At 41.5% G+C, this 17,403-nt stretch overlaps 1 protein-coding gene across 7 annotated transcripts in view; it reads left to right on the top strand.

Moving 5' to 3' along the window:
- Positions 1-17,403, top strand: part of NEK10 (NIMA related kinase 10) — a 181,424-nt gene that overhangs the window by 24,637 nt on the left and 139,384 nt on the right. For all 7 annotated transcript variants that reach the window (XM_019745290.3, XM_019745292.3, XM_088798310.1 and 4 more), the window contains one exon: positions 9,122-9,206. In XM_019745290.3, coding sequence (XP_019600849.3) covers positions 9,122-9,206 — 85 coding nt within the window. The remainder of the gene's footprint in view (positions 1-9,121; positions 9,207-17,403) is intronic.

The raw sequence follows: 17,403 nt of genomic DNA on the forward strand, positions 1-17,403 counted from the left end.
CCCCCCTCTGACTTTAGACTTATAGAAGAAGTACATCTCAGCATCTTTTCTGGTGTGGCTTCCTATCCCCTTTCTTTGTGAGCATCAGAGTTAATGTTGGCGGGAAGGCTTGGATTCAATTCAGTAAACCAATTGTTGAGCATCTACTATGTGCGAAAAAGAGAGAAAGAGCGAGCAAATGGTTGAGAAGGAAGAGTGAATGGGTGAAAATACGCATATGAGTAGGACATGTGGTTCCTTTCTTTCTCGGGTCTCTACTAGAGCCTCCTCTGGTCAGCCAAATAGTTACCCACTATCCCAAAATAAGGGAAAATGTGGTAAATATAAACTATATTAAGACTGCCAAAGGCTGGATGATATTGGGGTGTGTGGACTTTGGTCTTTGGTCCGATTCTGGTTGTAGACAAGATGGGCATATTCAGGATGTTATGCCGTTCAATCTTTCCCTGAGCGTATGGCCAATTGGGAATGTAGTCTCATCTGTGAAGTGGGAATCCCTTCTAACTCCTGTCTTGATGTGTATGCCCAATAGATGTTGTTCTTATTGTTCCTATTCTATTTCACTCTACTCAAATGCAGTCTTCCCCTGAACCACACTTCTGGATACCTCCTTCCTGAGTTTTTTTCCTGAGATTGACCTGTGATTACTCCCTTGTTCTCAGAAATGAGATTGCCAGGCAGCATCTGAAACGAAACAGGACTTGTTAATCCAGAGTCAGATAAGGTAACACTGCAAATACCTCATGGTAGATCTCAAAGGGCAAGTGAAAAAACGTATTGCCTCTGAATCCGAGGTCACTCCTGGTTACACTTGGTAATGAATCTTGATATGTGTCAGAGTATGGAAGAAAATTTTGATCTTTCAACTTTTCTTTCTGCCATAACATCGTTTGATTATAGGAGAGTCTGCAGTTAGAAAATAAATCCACCACTTTTTCCTCTCATCTGGAGGAAATCACAAAGAAAGTGCCTGGTATCCAAGAGGAGGTTGTCATGAGGTTCTGTAGAGAGGTAAAAGTCACAAAATTGTCATATCTCCCAATTAACTGACCATCTATAAAACAGAACTCTACTCAAGTATCTCTTCTGTGTATCTGTTCCTCTGAGCTCCCTCTCTGTTAGTACATTCCTTGATGATTGCCAATGATGTGAAGATTCTATAATACAATGCAAATATAATATAATCTACTTGTGAAATGAACTTGTGAATTTGGTTAAAGATGTAGAATTTTATGAAGTTACTAAAAGTAAGTTTGAATTGAAGAAGAGAGTATTAACAAGGAAGCTGATAAGATGGGACTTCAAAAAAGCATCTTTTGAATAACAAAGATTAGGAGAGGACATTAGGAAGAATTGATAAATTTTTCTACTGTATTTGGAAAAATGAACCTCTTTATGCTGCAAAAGTCAAAAGTGAATTTCTGGATATTGGATCATGTTGTATGATTTTGTCAGAAAAAGCATGCCAAAAAATGTCAGCAGAATCCATTCTTGCTTTGTTCTAGTTATTAGGTTAGTGTTATTAACTTAAATCTTGTCAAATCTAGTTATTAACTTAAATCTTGTCAATGTAAGATACAGTATATCTTAGTTTCATAATTCATATTATAAAGATAATATTTAAATCGAATCTTGCCCCTGCTACTTAATATGAAACTTGGTTTTGTTTTAAAGTGGGTTCACATAATTGGCCTCTTTCTGGTAAAATTATCCTACAATTGCCAGGATATCCCTTCTTTCCCCACGTGTTACTTTCATAGAAGAGACTATGCCCCAGGTTGTCTAATTGCAGTTAAAAGAGAACCAACTAATCTATTTAGCATGGCGCTCTTTGTCCAAAAAGGCAGTCGCTTTTCTGATAAGAACAAGTTGGTATCATTATTTTTCATCACATTTCCTGAAATATCTGCTGCAAATTTGAAATGTTTTGGAAGAGTTTGTAGGAAGATATTTACACGCTATACAAGAGCTCAAGAACTGCTTGAATTAGGGGAAAACATTTGGCCCAAACCATTACAATCTTATTAGAAATGCTTTTGAAAGTGTTCTGGGAGCTGCACAGAAACCTCTAACCAAGAGGACCTACATAGTTATCTGTTTACCAATCAGATCTTTTCTGTCCATGTCCATGCTTGGGCCCACGTCCGATGCAAGTGACTCTTCTTTTGAAATTGACCTGATCCCCCCAGCATTGGCCATCTGGTCCCTGTCCCAGGGAGTTGAGAGGAGAGAACCAGAAATTAGGAGGCAGCCACAATCTCTTCATTGTCTTAAGTTCTTAAAATATATGAAGTTGATGGAGAGATGCTTTTTCTGTGATTTTTGCCTGACCAGGTGGTAGAAAGGCCAAGAAGGGGCCTATGAAAGCTTCCTAGTTGTCTACGAGAAGAGACGCCTGGTCACCTTGGTCTGTAAGACAGTGCATGCCTCCTTAGAGAGGTCTCCAAGTCAGCCCCAGAAATTGGATACAGTTTCATTAAGGTCCCCAGAGTCTCAGGTTTGGGTCTTTAGGTACTTCAGAAAACCTTGTAATGGCCAGGGTAAAACTCCACTTCCTTAGCTGGTCCACAGAGTTCTCTGAGATCGCGTTCCTACCTCGCCTCTTCTCTTGATTCTTCCTGTTGCATCCTTTGGGCTCACCAAGGTCAGAGTGAACTACTCATTGTTCTTGTAAAGTTATTAATCTCACTTCTGAGCCTTGGCCTATTGTCATCCGTGCCTGAGGCCTGCTGCCCCACTTCATTCCCTTGCGGGAGTTTGGCCCCTCAACTGGCCTGCCCCTCCACTTCTTCCTGTGGCCCTGGGCCCATGTTCTGCCCCACTACAAGTCCTGGAGAACGGGACTTGGATCTGGTATCCCCAACTCAAGCTATTGATGTTGGTTTTAGGAGGGTATGGAAGTGCAATTTCTTTGCGTTAAATTATTTCAATCACTGTAAAAATTTGAAGAACACAGAAAATTATAAAAAATGAAAATTTAGTCTTTATACCACTCTTAGAAATAAGTACATTAACTGTTATATTTCCTTCTAATATTTTTTTTAATTCTATGCTTTTTTCTTCACTTACATGAGAGATTACTATGCACATACAAAATTGTATTCTGCTTTTATTCAGAGTAGATTTTCTAAAAGAACTGGATCATTGGCCGAGGATCCTTTATGATTTTGTCTTGTTGTCTCTTTTTTGCTTGAAGTTTTAGAACCTTAAATGTAGAAAGGAAGAAAATAAGCTTCAAGAACCTAGGATTTCATGTAATCCTCAAGCAAGAACAATGATTTCTCTTCTTTCTATCACCTAACTTGGAACAAATATCTAACTTACATTTTTATTTCTCCAGAAATGTTATTTAGAGTTTGTTCCAAACTTAAAGTATGTGTGTGTGTGTACACATACACACACACACACAGAGGGTGCCAAAAAAATATGTACACATTTTAAGAAAGGAAAACTGTATTAAAATTGTAATACTCCATATATACCGAGAACAAAAGATGAATACAAGTCACGTTTGACTTCTGCAATTATAAGAGGTGCTCAAAGTGGGTACCGTCAGCGTCCAGACACTTATGATTGTGGTGAACTCCTGCTTGAGCAACGTTGACCAAAGTGTCCACTTGTATACATTGTTTGGCACCCCCTGTGTATAAAAAGGCATGCAATTACAGAGGTGGAATGGATCCTGAAAGAAAAATCCAGTGCGGCCTCCTTTGGTAGATGAGGCAGCTGAGAGGTTGGGGACAAGTCCACAGTTCTGAAGCAAATCTTGAATGGTATTATTTTCTCCTGCGCCTTGCTGATTTCCTGATTCTTCATTAATCCAAACATTTAATATTTGTTTCCAGTTTTGAACCACAGAAAATTACCGCTTCAATCATGTCCTGTCTTTTTTACGATTTACTACTGCTTCTTGTGAAACTCTTTCACTTGTATGTGTAATAGGCATGAAATTAAAGTGTTCCCACCGTCCCGGGAAAGGACTGCTTGTTCTTTGGCCACATGTAACCACCAGAACCAGTTTTAACTTGGCCAAATCAATAAATGACAGTTTCCCATAGGTACACGAGCTTCTGAGAGCCAGGCAATAAGCGACAGACACGTACGTTCCAATAACCACATTCTCACGGCTAAAATCAAGCGGTCCCCAGACACTCCCACTTACGAAAGTCCTCCCATCCCTTAACTACTCTGTCAGCTTTGCTTTGCGAGTCTGTGCCTTGTAAGTATACGTCTCACTGGCTGTCAGTTCATCTTTTGTCTCGCGTGTTGATTGGTGGCCTTCTTCCTTGGGCATCTCAAAGTTAACGTGTGCAACAGGATTTTTTATTTCTCTCACTCTACTTGCCTTCCCCTCAGCTTCAGTCTTCCCCATCTCGTAACCTCGTCCCAGCTGCCTTCGTCTCTTGCTGGGCCCATTGCAGTAGGCTAACTGGGCCCCCTGATGGATCCTTGACTTCCTATACTACTCTCAACGCCATGTATGGAAGAGGTTCCTTTCAAAATCTCTGGCAGATCATGTCAGTCCTCTGCTTAAAGCCTTCGGTGACTTTCCAGAATGAAAAGTCCAAAGTCCCTATTCGTATTCTACGAAGCCCTGCAGATCTGGCTCTTCCGTCTCTGGAGTCTTCAGCTCCTATCACTCTGTCTTTGCTGAGCCTGCTCCGCCCCCGTGGGCTTCTTTGCCGTTCCTTGCACAAAACACCATGTGCCTGCCTAGGGCCTGTCTACTTAACCTAGACTCTCTCCTCAATTCACTCAGGTGCTAATCTTACCACAGAACTCTGACTGTCCTGAAATAGCATCCTCAGTACTCCCCAAACCCTTAAGCTTTGTTGTTGTTCACTGGTCACCACCTGATGTATATACCGGTGTGTGTGTGTGTGTGTGTGTGTGTGTGTGTGTGTGTGTGTGTTACTGGTCTTCTCCCTTAGCGGGTACTCTCCATGAACACAAGTCCATGCTTTTGTCCCATGCTGTGTCCCTAGGCACGTAACAGTACCTGGCTCCTAGTAGGTGATGAGTAAATATTTGGAAGCATTCTACCTCTGAAACTTTCATCAACTATGTAGAAGAAACAACAACCGGAAGATAGTCTCTAAGCTTGGGGACCATGATTCATTGGGTGGACTTCTGACTGGGTGCCTATTCTGGACTAGGTTTAGTGAGAGACACAGAGGGAGAACAAAGACCCATGAAGAATAGTGGCACAAGTCAGTGAAGAGTCCTTGAATATTCATTTATAATTAATTTCTTCTTATTACCAAGGTTTACATGTCTATTTTGATGTTAATTTTACTTTTCAACTATATAAAAAGTAGGGCTCTGTCTTATGAATTTGAAGTAGTATTTAACTTGAAACAGGCTTGAATTGTTCCACTTTAAAATTTTGAGTTAAAGGTGGCAGTTTTGTTGTTGGTGGTGGTTTTTTTGTGTTAGTGAAAACAGAACTACAACGTGAAAAGGGAACTCTAAATAACACCCTATTATGAAGTCGCTGCTTATTCTGAGTGAGAGTCAGAGGGAAGCATGTTACGAATGGGGGGGATAGGTTGTAACCTCTGGCATTTGCAACAGCCCCTGGGTTCAGTTAACCCCCACCCAGTAGGCGCTCTCATTTATCTTGGTACTCGCAGCTTTATTCAACATTCTACACCACAGCTTCATGATTGATTTTTACAGGGAGCTCGCACATCACAGAACTGGTTTCTTCCCCGGTGCAGAGTGAAACCTTAGCTACCCTTTCTCTTTCCAAATACCGTGTCTCTGGTGCTACCATTTTTCTTCTCTTTTTATGTTGATAGCAGGAAGTGGCATCTGATGCTGACAGCGTTATGGCAGGTGGTCACAGACAAAGGCCACGGGAGCTGATCACACTGCCATGTATTAATAGTCCTGTGAAGGCAGTGGCAAAAGTTCAGTCACAAGAGGGGAAGAATATTTGCCTGCTTATGAATCTGCGGCTGTGTGGCTGCTATATTGGGACATATCCCCCAGGGAAACACTATCTTTGCAGACAGACAAGTTTTTCAGAGCCGCCTCAAAGGACCCCCTCGCCACTGTGCTGAAAACTCGGGCTGCCATAGTAACAGACTTGAAGAGTCCCTTTCTCGTGACTGTTCCCCTCGTGTAGGACCCAAGAGGAAGTGAGGGAAGGCACAGCAGTGACCGGGAGTCAGGCACCAGCTCTGCACTTATGGGCAGCCGTTGGGCAGTCACTCAGCTCTGCAGGCCACAGCTGCTGCCTCAGTAAAATCAAGGCACCCCGCTTTACAATCTTGTCACTTTTTTTTCTCTGTAATTCTTGGTTGCGCTAAGTTGTGTGTTTCCTAGTCCCCCAACTCTTGGCAAACAGAGATATAGATCATCTTACAGAACACGCCATTCCCCTTGAATATCAGAGCTCCATGCACGGTGCCACGTTCTTGTGGGGGTTAAGGGCGGGGAGCCAGGGAAGGAACAACTGCTCCTTCAGAGCGGAGAAGCCAGAGGACTCAGACACCAGGAATTCTATTTACATTTACAACAGCAGAGGCCAGAATCATGTAGAAATATTAATAGCTTTGGGCTTCTGTCCCAAAACTGCAAAAAAAAAAAAAAAGCCGTTTGCTTGGCATAGCGCTTTCAACTCTGAGACTTTTCTGGAACTCTTCATTTATTTACACTCCTTTAATAGTTAAACATGAAACCTATTCTGGAATGTTCTTCTCTTTTCTTTCTTTCTTTCTTTCTTTTTTTTTTTTTTTTTAGAGGGGAGAGTAAACAAAAAACTTTTCATCTTTATTTTAATATGAAAAGCACTTGGAAAGGCTGTGAACTTTTTTCATGAAGATTGTAACAATTAGGAAAAATACCAAGTGCACACGTATTTGTACTGCGAATCATAGTATGTCCCATGCCTTTTCCTCTTTAATGTAAAGCAATCAGCATTAAACCTTGTTAGGTTGCCAGCAACTGTTGCAACTTGATCATTATTTCTGTTAGGTCTTTGGGGTGTAGTGTCTTTGCACTACAGTTTAGGCTACATGCTATCTTTAACCGTCCCCAGCACCTGCAAGGGAAAGTAGTCCTGTGTCATCTCCCTATTTATAAAGATTGAAGGTGTTCTCTCTGTTAATAGAAGCCTCAGAATAGCCACATCCTTACAAGTGTTCCTATAAGCGATGGTTTTAAATTCAAAGTATATTTCAAATTTGCCTTATTTTTCTCCACGCGGGGAAGTCAGGATGAACTGCAGTGCGTGCAGCTTCCCAGTGTGGCCTTGGATGGTTCTGCCCAGCTGGTAGCCCTGGGGGGGGGGGGGGGGGTTGAGTCCCACCCTTATTTTCAGAAGAAACCGATTTTTGCCTTCATAGCAAAGGTGTTACTGTCATGTGCCTGGGCTGGAGAAAGGGCCATGGTGCTGACATTTGCTGTGATGGGTAGCTCCTTCCAGGAGCCTTGGTGATGGCAGGAAGAATAATCCTCAGCCAGCAATGCTCTGGCACAGCTTACTCAGCTTCTCCCCACCAACACAGGCCTCTGCTGGGGGCTCGAATCTAAAAGGAACACTCCGACATCCCTGGGAATCTAAGGCTGTGGGAAAAGCGTATTTACCAACCTACTTCCCATGAGCTAAGTCTTCATAGATGGAAGGAATGGTGAGTGGCTTGGGGTGGAGTGGAAGTGGAAGAGGGTGGGGGTGACAACTCCAGTGTCAATAACCACAGTTGTTCGTTCTGCCTTTAAAGAGGGTGGGATTTGTGCACTTGGGTTTGAGATGTGCAGGTTTGGGGGCGGAGTTGAGCTTCTCAGAACTGTAGAGGAGACAGCTGAATTCTACCACTAAGGATTAATATGGGACAAGCCATACTAGGCTTGGCTTAAGATCATAGCTCAAGTAAATCCTCCACTTGACGGAGGGGCAGGTCTTTAAAGTATCCTAACCTTGCGGGGTGCACAAGCAGCTCAGCTGTAGAGGTGGGAGAGGGTGGGAGAAATTATGCGGATTCTAAGCTGGAATAGCTCCCGTTATCTTCCGCAGAGTTTCTTGGCTAAGTATGGAATAGCAGGCACATTTTATTTTGGGTTTTTGTTCCACTGTTGGACTAGCTTAGAGGACAGTGTGAGACGAGTATCCACTGGCGGGACCGCCTTCCATGGACGATTTGGGCAGTGCATACAATAGCAAGTTCTAGTGCTCAGCCCTCCTTTCCTCTTACCTCAGGATCCAGGCTGTGCTGTGTTGGTGACTTCTGGTCCACGACATACACTTTGGTTAGAACAGTTGCATGTGGCTGGCCTCATGTCACAATGGAGAACATCTTTCTAGTTCTCTGGGAGGTTCCAGGTAAAAAAAAGCCACAAAAAGGCTGGCCTGGCAACACCCAAAGCATGGGCACCCAAACTGCCCACTGAAGTGCCCTGGGGGCTTTAGAGAACCCGCAGGGGTGTCAAGTGCTCTTATATTTTCAAGGACAACAGCGATAATGACATCCGTTAGACACAGTTCAAACTACTCAAGGTAGCTTATGATTTCCACGTTAAGCTTATGCTACCTTCCTTTAGATGACGGCATATCTTTCTGAAGCTGGGCTTTCCGTGGCTGCTATGATGAAAAGCAGATGGAAAATGACACAAAGATGGTGATGCCCAGTCTGATTCCAAGGCACGAGAAGTTGTTTAGTGTCCACAGGTGCACACACCCCATTCATAAGTAAATGTGGTTATTAAAGTATAAAATGCAAATGTGTTTCTTTTAATGGATGTGTATTCTTTTTTTCAAATGGATGCTGATTTATTAGGGCTTGCATTCTGATTAAGTTGAACCTAATTATTGGACCTTCTAGCTATTTCTTTTGGTCAGGGGCTGCCTGGAATCCGTAAGGGCACTATGAACCACATAATTTTGGGGGCCTCTATTTCACAGTGATGATGATGCTTTATATGATTTATATGTGTTTTGCAAAAAATGGATGAAGTGTTCAAGTCCCAAATAACAGTCTTCATTGCAAATTAAGTTTGAAATAAACTAATGCTATTCCATTATGTGTTCCTCATTCTCCTTCATACTCTTGCATTGTTCATGAACGGTCACATTGGTCTTTTATACATGAAAAAACATGTTCTCTCTTGTTTCTTTCAGAGAGTGGGTTAATCATGCCCCATCTATTCATTTTCTGAGAGTGTTAATTTGTCTGAGACTACTAATGCGGGATCCATGTTATCAGGTTGGTTGGAAAAAATAAAAAAAAATGTATTTTACTTGTAATGAAGTTGAAATTAAAAAAAAAAACAAAAAAAAAACAAGTGGGCTTTTGTTTGAATCAGACCATGTTAATTTTCTTTTCTCTCACAACTCAATAGCTTCCAAATTTGGGGAATATCATCTGCTATTTAAAAAGATAGAAGTGATTTAATGGGCACAAAAAAAATCTGTACATTTTTACTGTATTACCTGTGGGGTTAAATGGATGACTAGCATTCTTACCTAGCATTTTAAACCAATAGGCAATTCAGAGAGGTGTACACTTGGCCACACCTTTAGGTGTGCTCAAGGTTAAGCAGGTCACTAGGTCCAAGTCAACATTGACAAGTGGGGCCTCCTCAGGGGCCTTCAGAGGCAGCCAGGGGAAAGGCAGGGCCTGCAGCTTCAGCAGCTGCTCCAGAGTCCACGTGTTTCCCAATGGCCAGCCTAAGCCGCTGAGTCGGAGGTGTGGAAGGGCCTCCCACTTGTCTCAGGGGAGGCTTCTCAGGTCAAGAATGTTTTCCTCCTCCCACTACTTAGTTGAATGTGCGGCCTCTAGTTTAGTGCCTTCCAAACTTTCGTGTACAGACAAATCACCTGGGGACCTTGGAAATGCAGATTCTGATTCAGTCAGTTACACTGAGGCCTGAGATTCTGCATCTCTAGCAAGTTTCCTGGTGATGCTGATGCTGCTAGTTGGGGGACCCCAGTTTGAGAACCATAGCCCCAAAGCCTCAAGGTTGCTTATTAATCATTATTGTTGCTGCTCGCCAATGTTCAATATCTGAAGACCATTCTTATTACTCATACGTGCTTCAGTAATTTTCACAGATTATTTTTTCCCTAAGAAGTATTTCCTTTTATGCCCTGATAAACAACTGATAAGCTACTAGGAAGCTCAGCTCACTCTGAAGATCTTTGATTTTGTGTTTGATTCTATTGATGACCTATTATTTGAGTCAAATGTGTTTTCTTTCATTATCCCAATAACCATCTTTCCAAACTTCGCACTTAGAAACAATTGTTTGGGTACTAGCCAGCTATCGTAGAACCTGCTCTGATTTGAGTCGTCTGAGAGTCATGGTGGCTTCACATCTTTCCTTTAGGAGAATCACCCACTTTCTTCTTCTGTATTCTAAGCTGGCTTTGTGCTATTATACTTTAACCACAATCATTTGAACATATGGACTTAGAGCATACCCTGATGGTGTTCTGTCTTGGTCACTCACAGCTTTCTGTTTCCCTCATGACCAACCATACAAAACTGTGTATTCTGTGCATTTCTGAGCTGCCATTTGCAATTCTGTGTGGTCATATATAATAAGGATGGACCATATGTCCACTTTGCCTGCATCTGTCCCACTGTGCTCACTATTCCTACTTTATTATTTATAGCACCCTGTTTTACTGTCCAGCATGTGTCAGTTTGGATGAGAACATTATATATATATATATATATATATATATATATATATATATATATATATATATATATATAAATTTTATTGGGGAATACTGGGGAGCAGTGTGTTTCTCCAGTGCCCATCAGCTCCAAGTCGTTGTCCTTCAATCTAGTTGTGGAGGGCGCAGCTCAGCTCCAAGTACAGTCGCTGTTTTCAATCTTAGTTGCAGTGGGGGGAGGGCACAGCCCACCATCCCTTGCAGGAATTGAACTGGCGACCTTGTTGTTGAGAGCTCCCGCTCTAACCAACTGAGCCATCCAGCCACTGCTCCGGAAGCTCAGCAGCAGCAGGTTGTCTTCAATCTAGTTGTGGAGGGTGCAGCTCACTGGCCCATGTGGGAATCAAACCGGCAACCCTGTCGTTCAGAGCTCACGTTTTAACCAACGGAGCCCAACGGAGCCATCCGGCTGCCCATTATATATAATATTAATGAAAGTGCCAAGGAGGAAGGTGGATTTTTTAGCAGGAAATCTAGTTTTTTGACTTACAGAAAGAAGTTAGCAAAAAAACTTGCCTTAGAGATGTCCTGTGTGTTCAGAAAATTAATGACAATTGTGTCATGCTCTGCTGATCTCCATCTAAAGTATTGTCTCTCTTAATCTAGTTCTTGACTGATTGGAACAGGGTTGACTATACTGCTCTCTAAAGGAAAGAATTCAATGACCTCTTTGTTTATGGGATTTTCTGACCAAAACACACATTCCATTATATCTCCAACTGATTGCTTGTCTTTCCATAGAAGGGGATGCTCTCTGACTCTCTCCTCCTGGATCTCTTTCCACAAAGAAAAGCATGTGCTCAGGCAGTTGTTTAACATCTTAAGTTGCCAAGAATTGTTGGCTGAAGTCACAAAGCTATGCAGGCATTTACGACAATTTATGACAGTGAATTTCAGCAAGCCTGCAACATAGCTAGACATTCCTTTCCTCCCTTGTTGAAATAGCATTGCACGATCTACAGCTGCTGTTCCAAACCATCTCCACGTCCTCACCCCCCCCCCCCCCCCCAGTCATTCTCATCAAATTACATCATCTGTTTTACAGGGAAAACTGAAGCCATCCCAGCCAGGGCTCTCTTGTTTTCTCTTCTTTGTTCCTTGAAATATTTGAATTATCATGCAACTGTACTTCTTGTTTCCAGAGAAATATCTCTCCTCCTTGCCAAGGCTTACTCTTCCATCTGTTCTCTCTCTTATGGTGTCAGTGGCTCCCTTTCTATTTTCCGTTATAAATATAAATATATAAAAATGCCTTTTTCTTGAGCCAGATATCCCCTCAAATCTTCTATCTTACCTTCATTACTACATTTTTTTGAAAGGTCAGGATGTATTTTTTTTTAAATCCAGTTCCTTTCTATCTGGAACTGATGTATTACATAACTTTGAATTGAATTCTGTGTACAAGGTTCTCTCTGGAAGCCATTCATATAGACCATTGTGTGTCACGGTTCAGTCATCATTCCTTGACCCAGAGGCTGCAAACTGGTGGCTTGTAGATTGGATCTTCCTGCCAGTATACAGAGGCGTCAATATATGCTTAATGGAGAGTCCAGCAAGAAAAGACTGGATGGAATGGAAGAGAAGCATTTTTGAAGACATAATTGCTTAGAGTTTTCCATAATTAAAGGAAGACATGTGTTCTGAGATTTCAGATATAGTTAGAGTCCCAGCAGGATAAAGATAAATGCCCACCTGAACTCATTATAGGGAACCCACATCCCATTACTTATCAAAGATAAGGCAATTTAAAAGCTCCTAAACTACAATTACCTTAGAAACAACAATAAAAAAGATAATCAAGCCGAGTGGCCTTATCTTAGTGTTTGCATTCCCCAACCTCTCTTTAGCAGCACACACCTTTACCGCATTTTCTGTTTGCATTCAGACTCTGAGAACCCCTAGCTCTTCCTCAGCATTTTTTGCTTTTCTATATTATAATATTTACTTGCTCTTTTTTTTAAAAAAAATTCTGCTTCCCTAAGTGTTAACCTTCCCAAAGTTATTTTCTTTACCATATTCTTTCCTATCTTCCAAACTCTTGGCTTCAATGATCATTTTTGTTGTTGTTGCCACTGCTGTTATTCTTTGCTCACAAATACACAACTCCATTCTCAAACTTTTCATTTAATCTAAGTCTCCCTGATTTCCAGGGGTATATTGGACAGCCGTCTCGATGACATGATAGCATAACGATTCTCAAAGTGCAGTCTGGGAACTGCTTATAGTTCTCTGAAACCCTTTTAGGGGTTCCACAGAGTCAGAACTGTCTGCAAAACAATGCTAAGATGTTATTTGCCTTTTTGCTCTCACTCTCTTATAAGTATGCAGTGGAGTTTTCCAGAAACTACAGGAACTGGGATGACATCATGGCTCTGAAGGCTGATGGGAAATGTGCTTGGATACTCTTGTGTCTTAAAAATTCCTCACTTTTAGTTTCAATATGGTAAAAATAAATAGACATAACCCATATAAACAAAAGCTCTTTCGGGTTCTGAGTGATGTTTAAGAATGTAAAGGGGTACAGAGACCAAAGAGTATGAGAACTACTGTTGTAGCACATCACACTCAATAATTTGAAAGTGGACCTCTTCCGTTGTTCTGCTCACCTTGAATATTGAGAATCAATTCCTAATGCTTTTTTAGCATTAGGGTTTCCAGGTGGGAATCCCTGCCCGTTCTCAGGAGTTGTTTTTTTTTTTTTTGCTTTCCTGTTCCCGAATCCTGAGAAAAGTTAGTTGGGAAATTGGGAAAATTGGCTCCTTGAACCCGGTAATACCCACAATGGGAAATAAACGTACTACTAACTATGTATCTCTTAGACATTTTTCCTATTTATTGCTAGGGTTTCTGGGCGGGAATTCCCGCCTGTTCTTGGGAGTTTTTTTTTTCACTTTTTTGTTCCCAAATCCCAAGAAAAGTTGGTCAGAAAATCGGGAAAATCAGCTCCTTGAAACCAGGTGGTTGGTAGTATCGGCCGTCACTTTGTGGAAACGATTCATCGTGGAGAACAGAAAACAGTTTATATCTCGGGATTTGGGAACGGGAAAGCAAAAAAAAAAACAAAACAAAAACAAACAAACAAAACAAAACAAACAAAAAAAAACCTCCTGAGAACACGGGCAGGAATTCCCACCTGGAAACCCTAATTGGCACCATCTTTCCTCCAGACTCCAGGGTAGAAAACTTTTACTCACCCCTACAAATACTGGGGGTGTCAAAACAACGTATACAAGTGGACACTTTGGTCAGCGTTGCTCAAGCAGTAGTTCGCTGTAAGCAGAAATGTCTGGACGCTGATGGTAACCATTTTGACCACCTCTTGTAATTGCAGAAGTCAAACGTGACTTATGTTTATCTTTTGTTATCGGTATACATTGAGTATTACAATTTTAGTACAGTTTTCCTTCAAGTGTGTATACATTTTTTTTTTTTGTCACCCTCTGTATAATATGCCCAGCCTCTTAGAAGAGTATTTGCTATTACACCTGGAAGGATAAGTCTTCACTTATCTCGGCAATGCCGAGAGGGGCCTTAAAATTGTGATGGAGGAATAAGCAGTGTGGAACCACTGACGAGTTTTGAACAGAGGAGTAAAATGATCATGTTAGTGATTCAGTATCAAAGGCTCACTGCAGTGTGTTCAGCATTGATTTAGTGGCTGAATAGGTTTAGGACGAGAGTATCTAATAGTGCTGACATTTTCAGCGGTGGTAAAAATAACGGTGTCCTGATGACACCCATATTAGCATTGCAGTGTGCGCTATTTTTTCAGACATAATTATTATCTGTATTATATTATTCTATTAATTTTTTTTTTAAAGGAAAAACTAAGGGACTAGGCAGAGCAAGGACGTTGTTCACATTTTGCATGTTGAACTGTAGGTCAGATTGACTAAGAGAACGTCTCCAGGTCATTAGGCTCAGAAGTACAGAATGCAGTCTTGTGACCTTCTGGCCTGAGACCAGGGAGAAAACGCTGAGGTCTGAAAGGGCACAGGGGAGGCATAGCTGTAATCTAAGCATGCAGTCATATTTGCTTTTCAGATTAGTAACCAGAACTGTTAAACCCAAGTATGTGCATACCTGTGGTCTTTCTTTTCTCCAGTTGATACTCTCAGGTTAGAGCAACTCATTTGTACAACCAAAGGAAATACAAGAGAGACCATGGGTCTGTGAGCAATCTCCTGGCCTCACTCCAGTCTCCATAGGAGTATGTGGGGAAGTGTTTATTTCATAAATGAAGGGTAAATTCTAAAGAGTACATAGTAACAAAATTATCTGAGAGTAACAAAGCCTCTTTGTCCTTTTTATACTTTATAACAGTGCTTCTCAAACTGTGTGCCACAGGAGTTAATAAGCGTACTGTGAAAAGACGTGTGCTTTGATTACTGATGCTTAGAAAAATCTCCATGCTAGTTCTCCCATTGGAGACTGATAGTGCACGCAGCAGATTAAAAGCTCTGAGGAGTCCTCCGATAAAGTAATTTGTTAAACTCCGGTTAACCTAGCATTTCCCAAGCTAATTTGAACTTGATCATGAAATTTTTCTGTTTTTCTTTTCTTCTTCTTCTTTTTTTTTTTGCTATACCGTCTAATACCACCCTCTGCACAGAATATAATGATTATTCCCACACCATAGTCTGGGAAACACTGACTTAGTCCCATATTGTTAATATTGATTATTGGATAGATATATTTCTCGTCAAGGTGAATATTTAAAAATGACCATGACCATGAACAATCATTTAAACATTATTTCCGTCCCTTGGTGTCCTCTCACTCCCAAGCTTCAAATTTAAATCTCTTTCATGGCGACGACTCTCAGATTTTAACCTTTTGCCCTTATCTCATTTTTCTTGGCCTGTTGTGCTTTTTCGTTTTTTAACCTGCATATCCCATCAACAACCCAACATGTCCAAACTGAGCCTTCTCCTGTAACCTAGTCTATTCTTTTCTCCTTCCTTGTATTTGTTAATCATGTCACTGTCCCCTAGTCACCCAGCCTCAAATTTGGTGATGTCTTCAACTTTGTTCCCTTTCTTCCCATGTGTCTTCCTGTTTAGTTGACTATATCACTCCAGAGACTAGTCTCACCTCCCATTTGCCTTCCTGCTGCTACTGCCAACCAGCCGGGCTTCCAGTTGACACTTTTCTTCTCCAGTTCATTCTAAAACTCCTTACAGCTGATTCTGATCTATCCCTTGTTCACACATTTCCATTGGGTTTTATGGTCTGCGTGATAAAGTTCAAATTCAGGATCGTCTGTAAGTCCTCCCACGGACTGATCCCACGCCACTTTTCTACCGTTGTTTCCAACCAAGCCTTTCCTGGAGTTATGGAAGTGCTTCGCAGTTATAGAACTTGGTGTTCTTTCTACACACCTTCTGTGTGCCTTCGAGCCTCCTGTTGTCAGTGCTTGAAATCTCCTTTGTCTTCCCCTTTCCCCACATTTCTTCTCAGCACATCTATCCATCTTTCTAAGCCCATTCACAGGCCCCCGCCCTTATGAAGTTTTCTTTACTTTGCTCAACAGGAAATGATGTGTCCCTCCTCTGGGGTATTGTAGCATATATAACACTGACCAAATTGTATCTTAAATTCCATTTATTTGTATATCTGCCATATGCTTGCCTAAAGCTCAGTGAAGTCGGTCTCTGTCATCTACATATTTGTGTCCTCTTCAGAGCCTGTCTCAGGGTTTTCATGTAACAGCAATGAAAAAAATATTTGTTGAATAAATATTTGTTTTAAAAGGTTATTTTTATAGGTATAAAATATCCTACCATAACTAGGGTTAATGTATACAATATTCTTATGTTCTTTAATTGCAGCTTTTCTAGAATGAATAGCAATGATGAGAATTGGAATTAGTAGGTAGTCACAAAATTATTTTTAATCGAGTTATAAATGTCCGTTTGTTCTTAATTTAAACATGGATGTGTTTAGTGTTTCCAAATTCACTTCACACAGACTGAGGAGACCTTGACCTAGGAGGCCCTGAGGTCCCGAGCCTTTCTCCTGGCGGCCCACTCAGTCGGCTTCCTGGTGGAACTAGATTGTTGTCGCTCAAACTCACATACTCATCCCCATGCATTTCCCAGAATTGGAACGATGGCTCATGTTTATATCTCAAAAAATTTCCTTGTATGCATGTTAAATAAGAAGAGAGACGTCAATATAGCTTTAATTAAACAGGTTAGGGCCACCTGAAATACGTCAGTTTGGATAACCTGAGAAGATGTACTATTATTCAGAGTTCCAAGCCAGTCCCTTGCACGACTCCAGCCTCCCACCCCTTCTCATCAGTCCCCAGTTAGCACTTTTAGGTCAGCTTCAGAAAAGGAATGAAATGCCTTCTTGTCGGGAATTGGATTTAAAGACCTGTATCAGGAGACTTGTTGCAATGATTATCCTTATATTGGTTTAGAGTATGATTTTAAGAAGACCATTAGCCTAATCATTTTAAGGAGGAGCCCTGCAGTCTAGTCTACTATAGCCATGCTTCTCAAACTTTACAGTGCATGCGAATTATCTAGGGATCTTGTTGAAATTCAGAGTGATTCAGCAGGTCTGGGGTGAGTAGGAGATTCCACAGGTCCAGTCAGCTCCCAGGTGAGGCTGGTGCTGCCGGTCCAGACCACACTAGGCAGAGGCCGAGAGGAAGGTTCTCAGGGCCTCCTGGGTCAGGCTTTCCTCATTCTGTGTGAAGTGAATTTAGA

This window comes from Rhinolophus sinicus, chromosome 5 (assembly GCF_057876585.1).
Source record: "Rhinolophus sinicus isolate RSI-liver-muscle chromosome 5, RSI-T2T, whole genome shotgun sequence".
Lineage (NCBI taxonomy): Eukaryota > Metazoa > Chordata > Mammalia > Chiroptera > Rhinolophidae > Rhinolophus > Rhinolophus sinicus.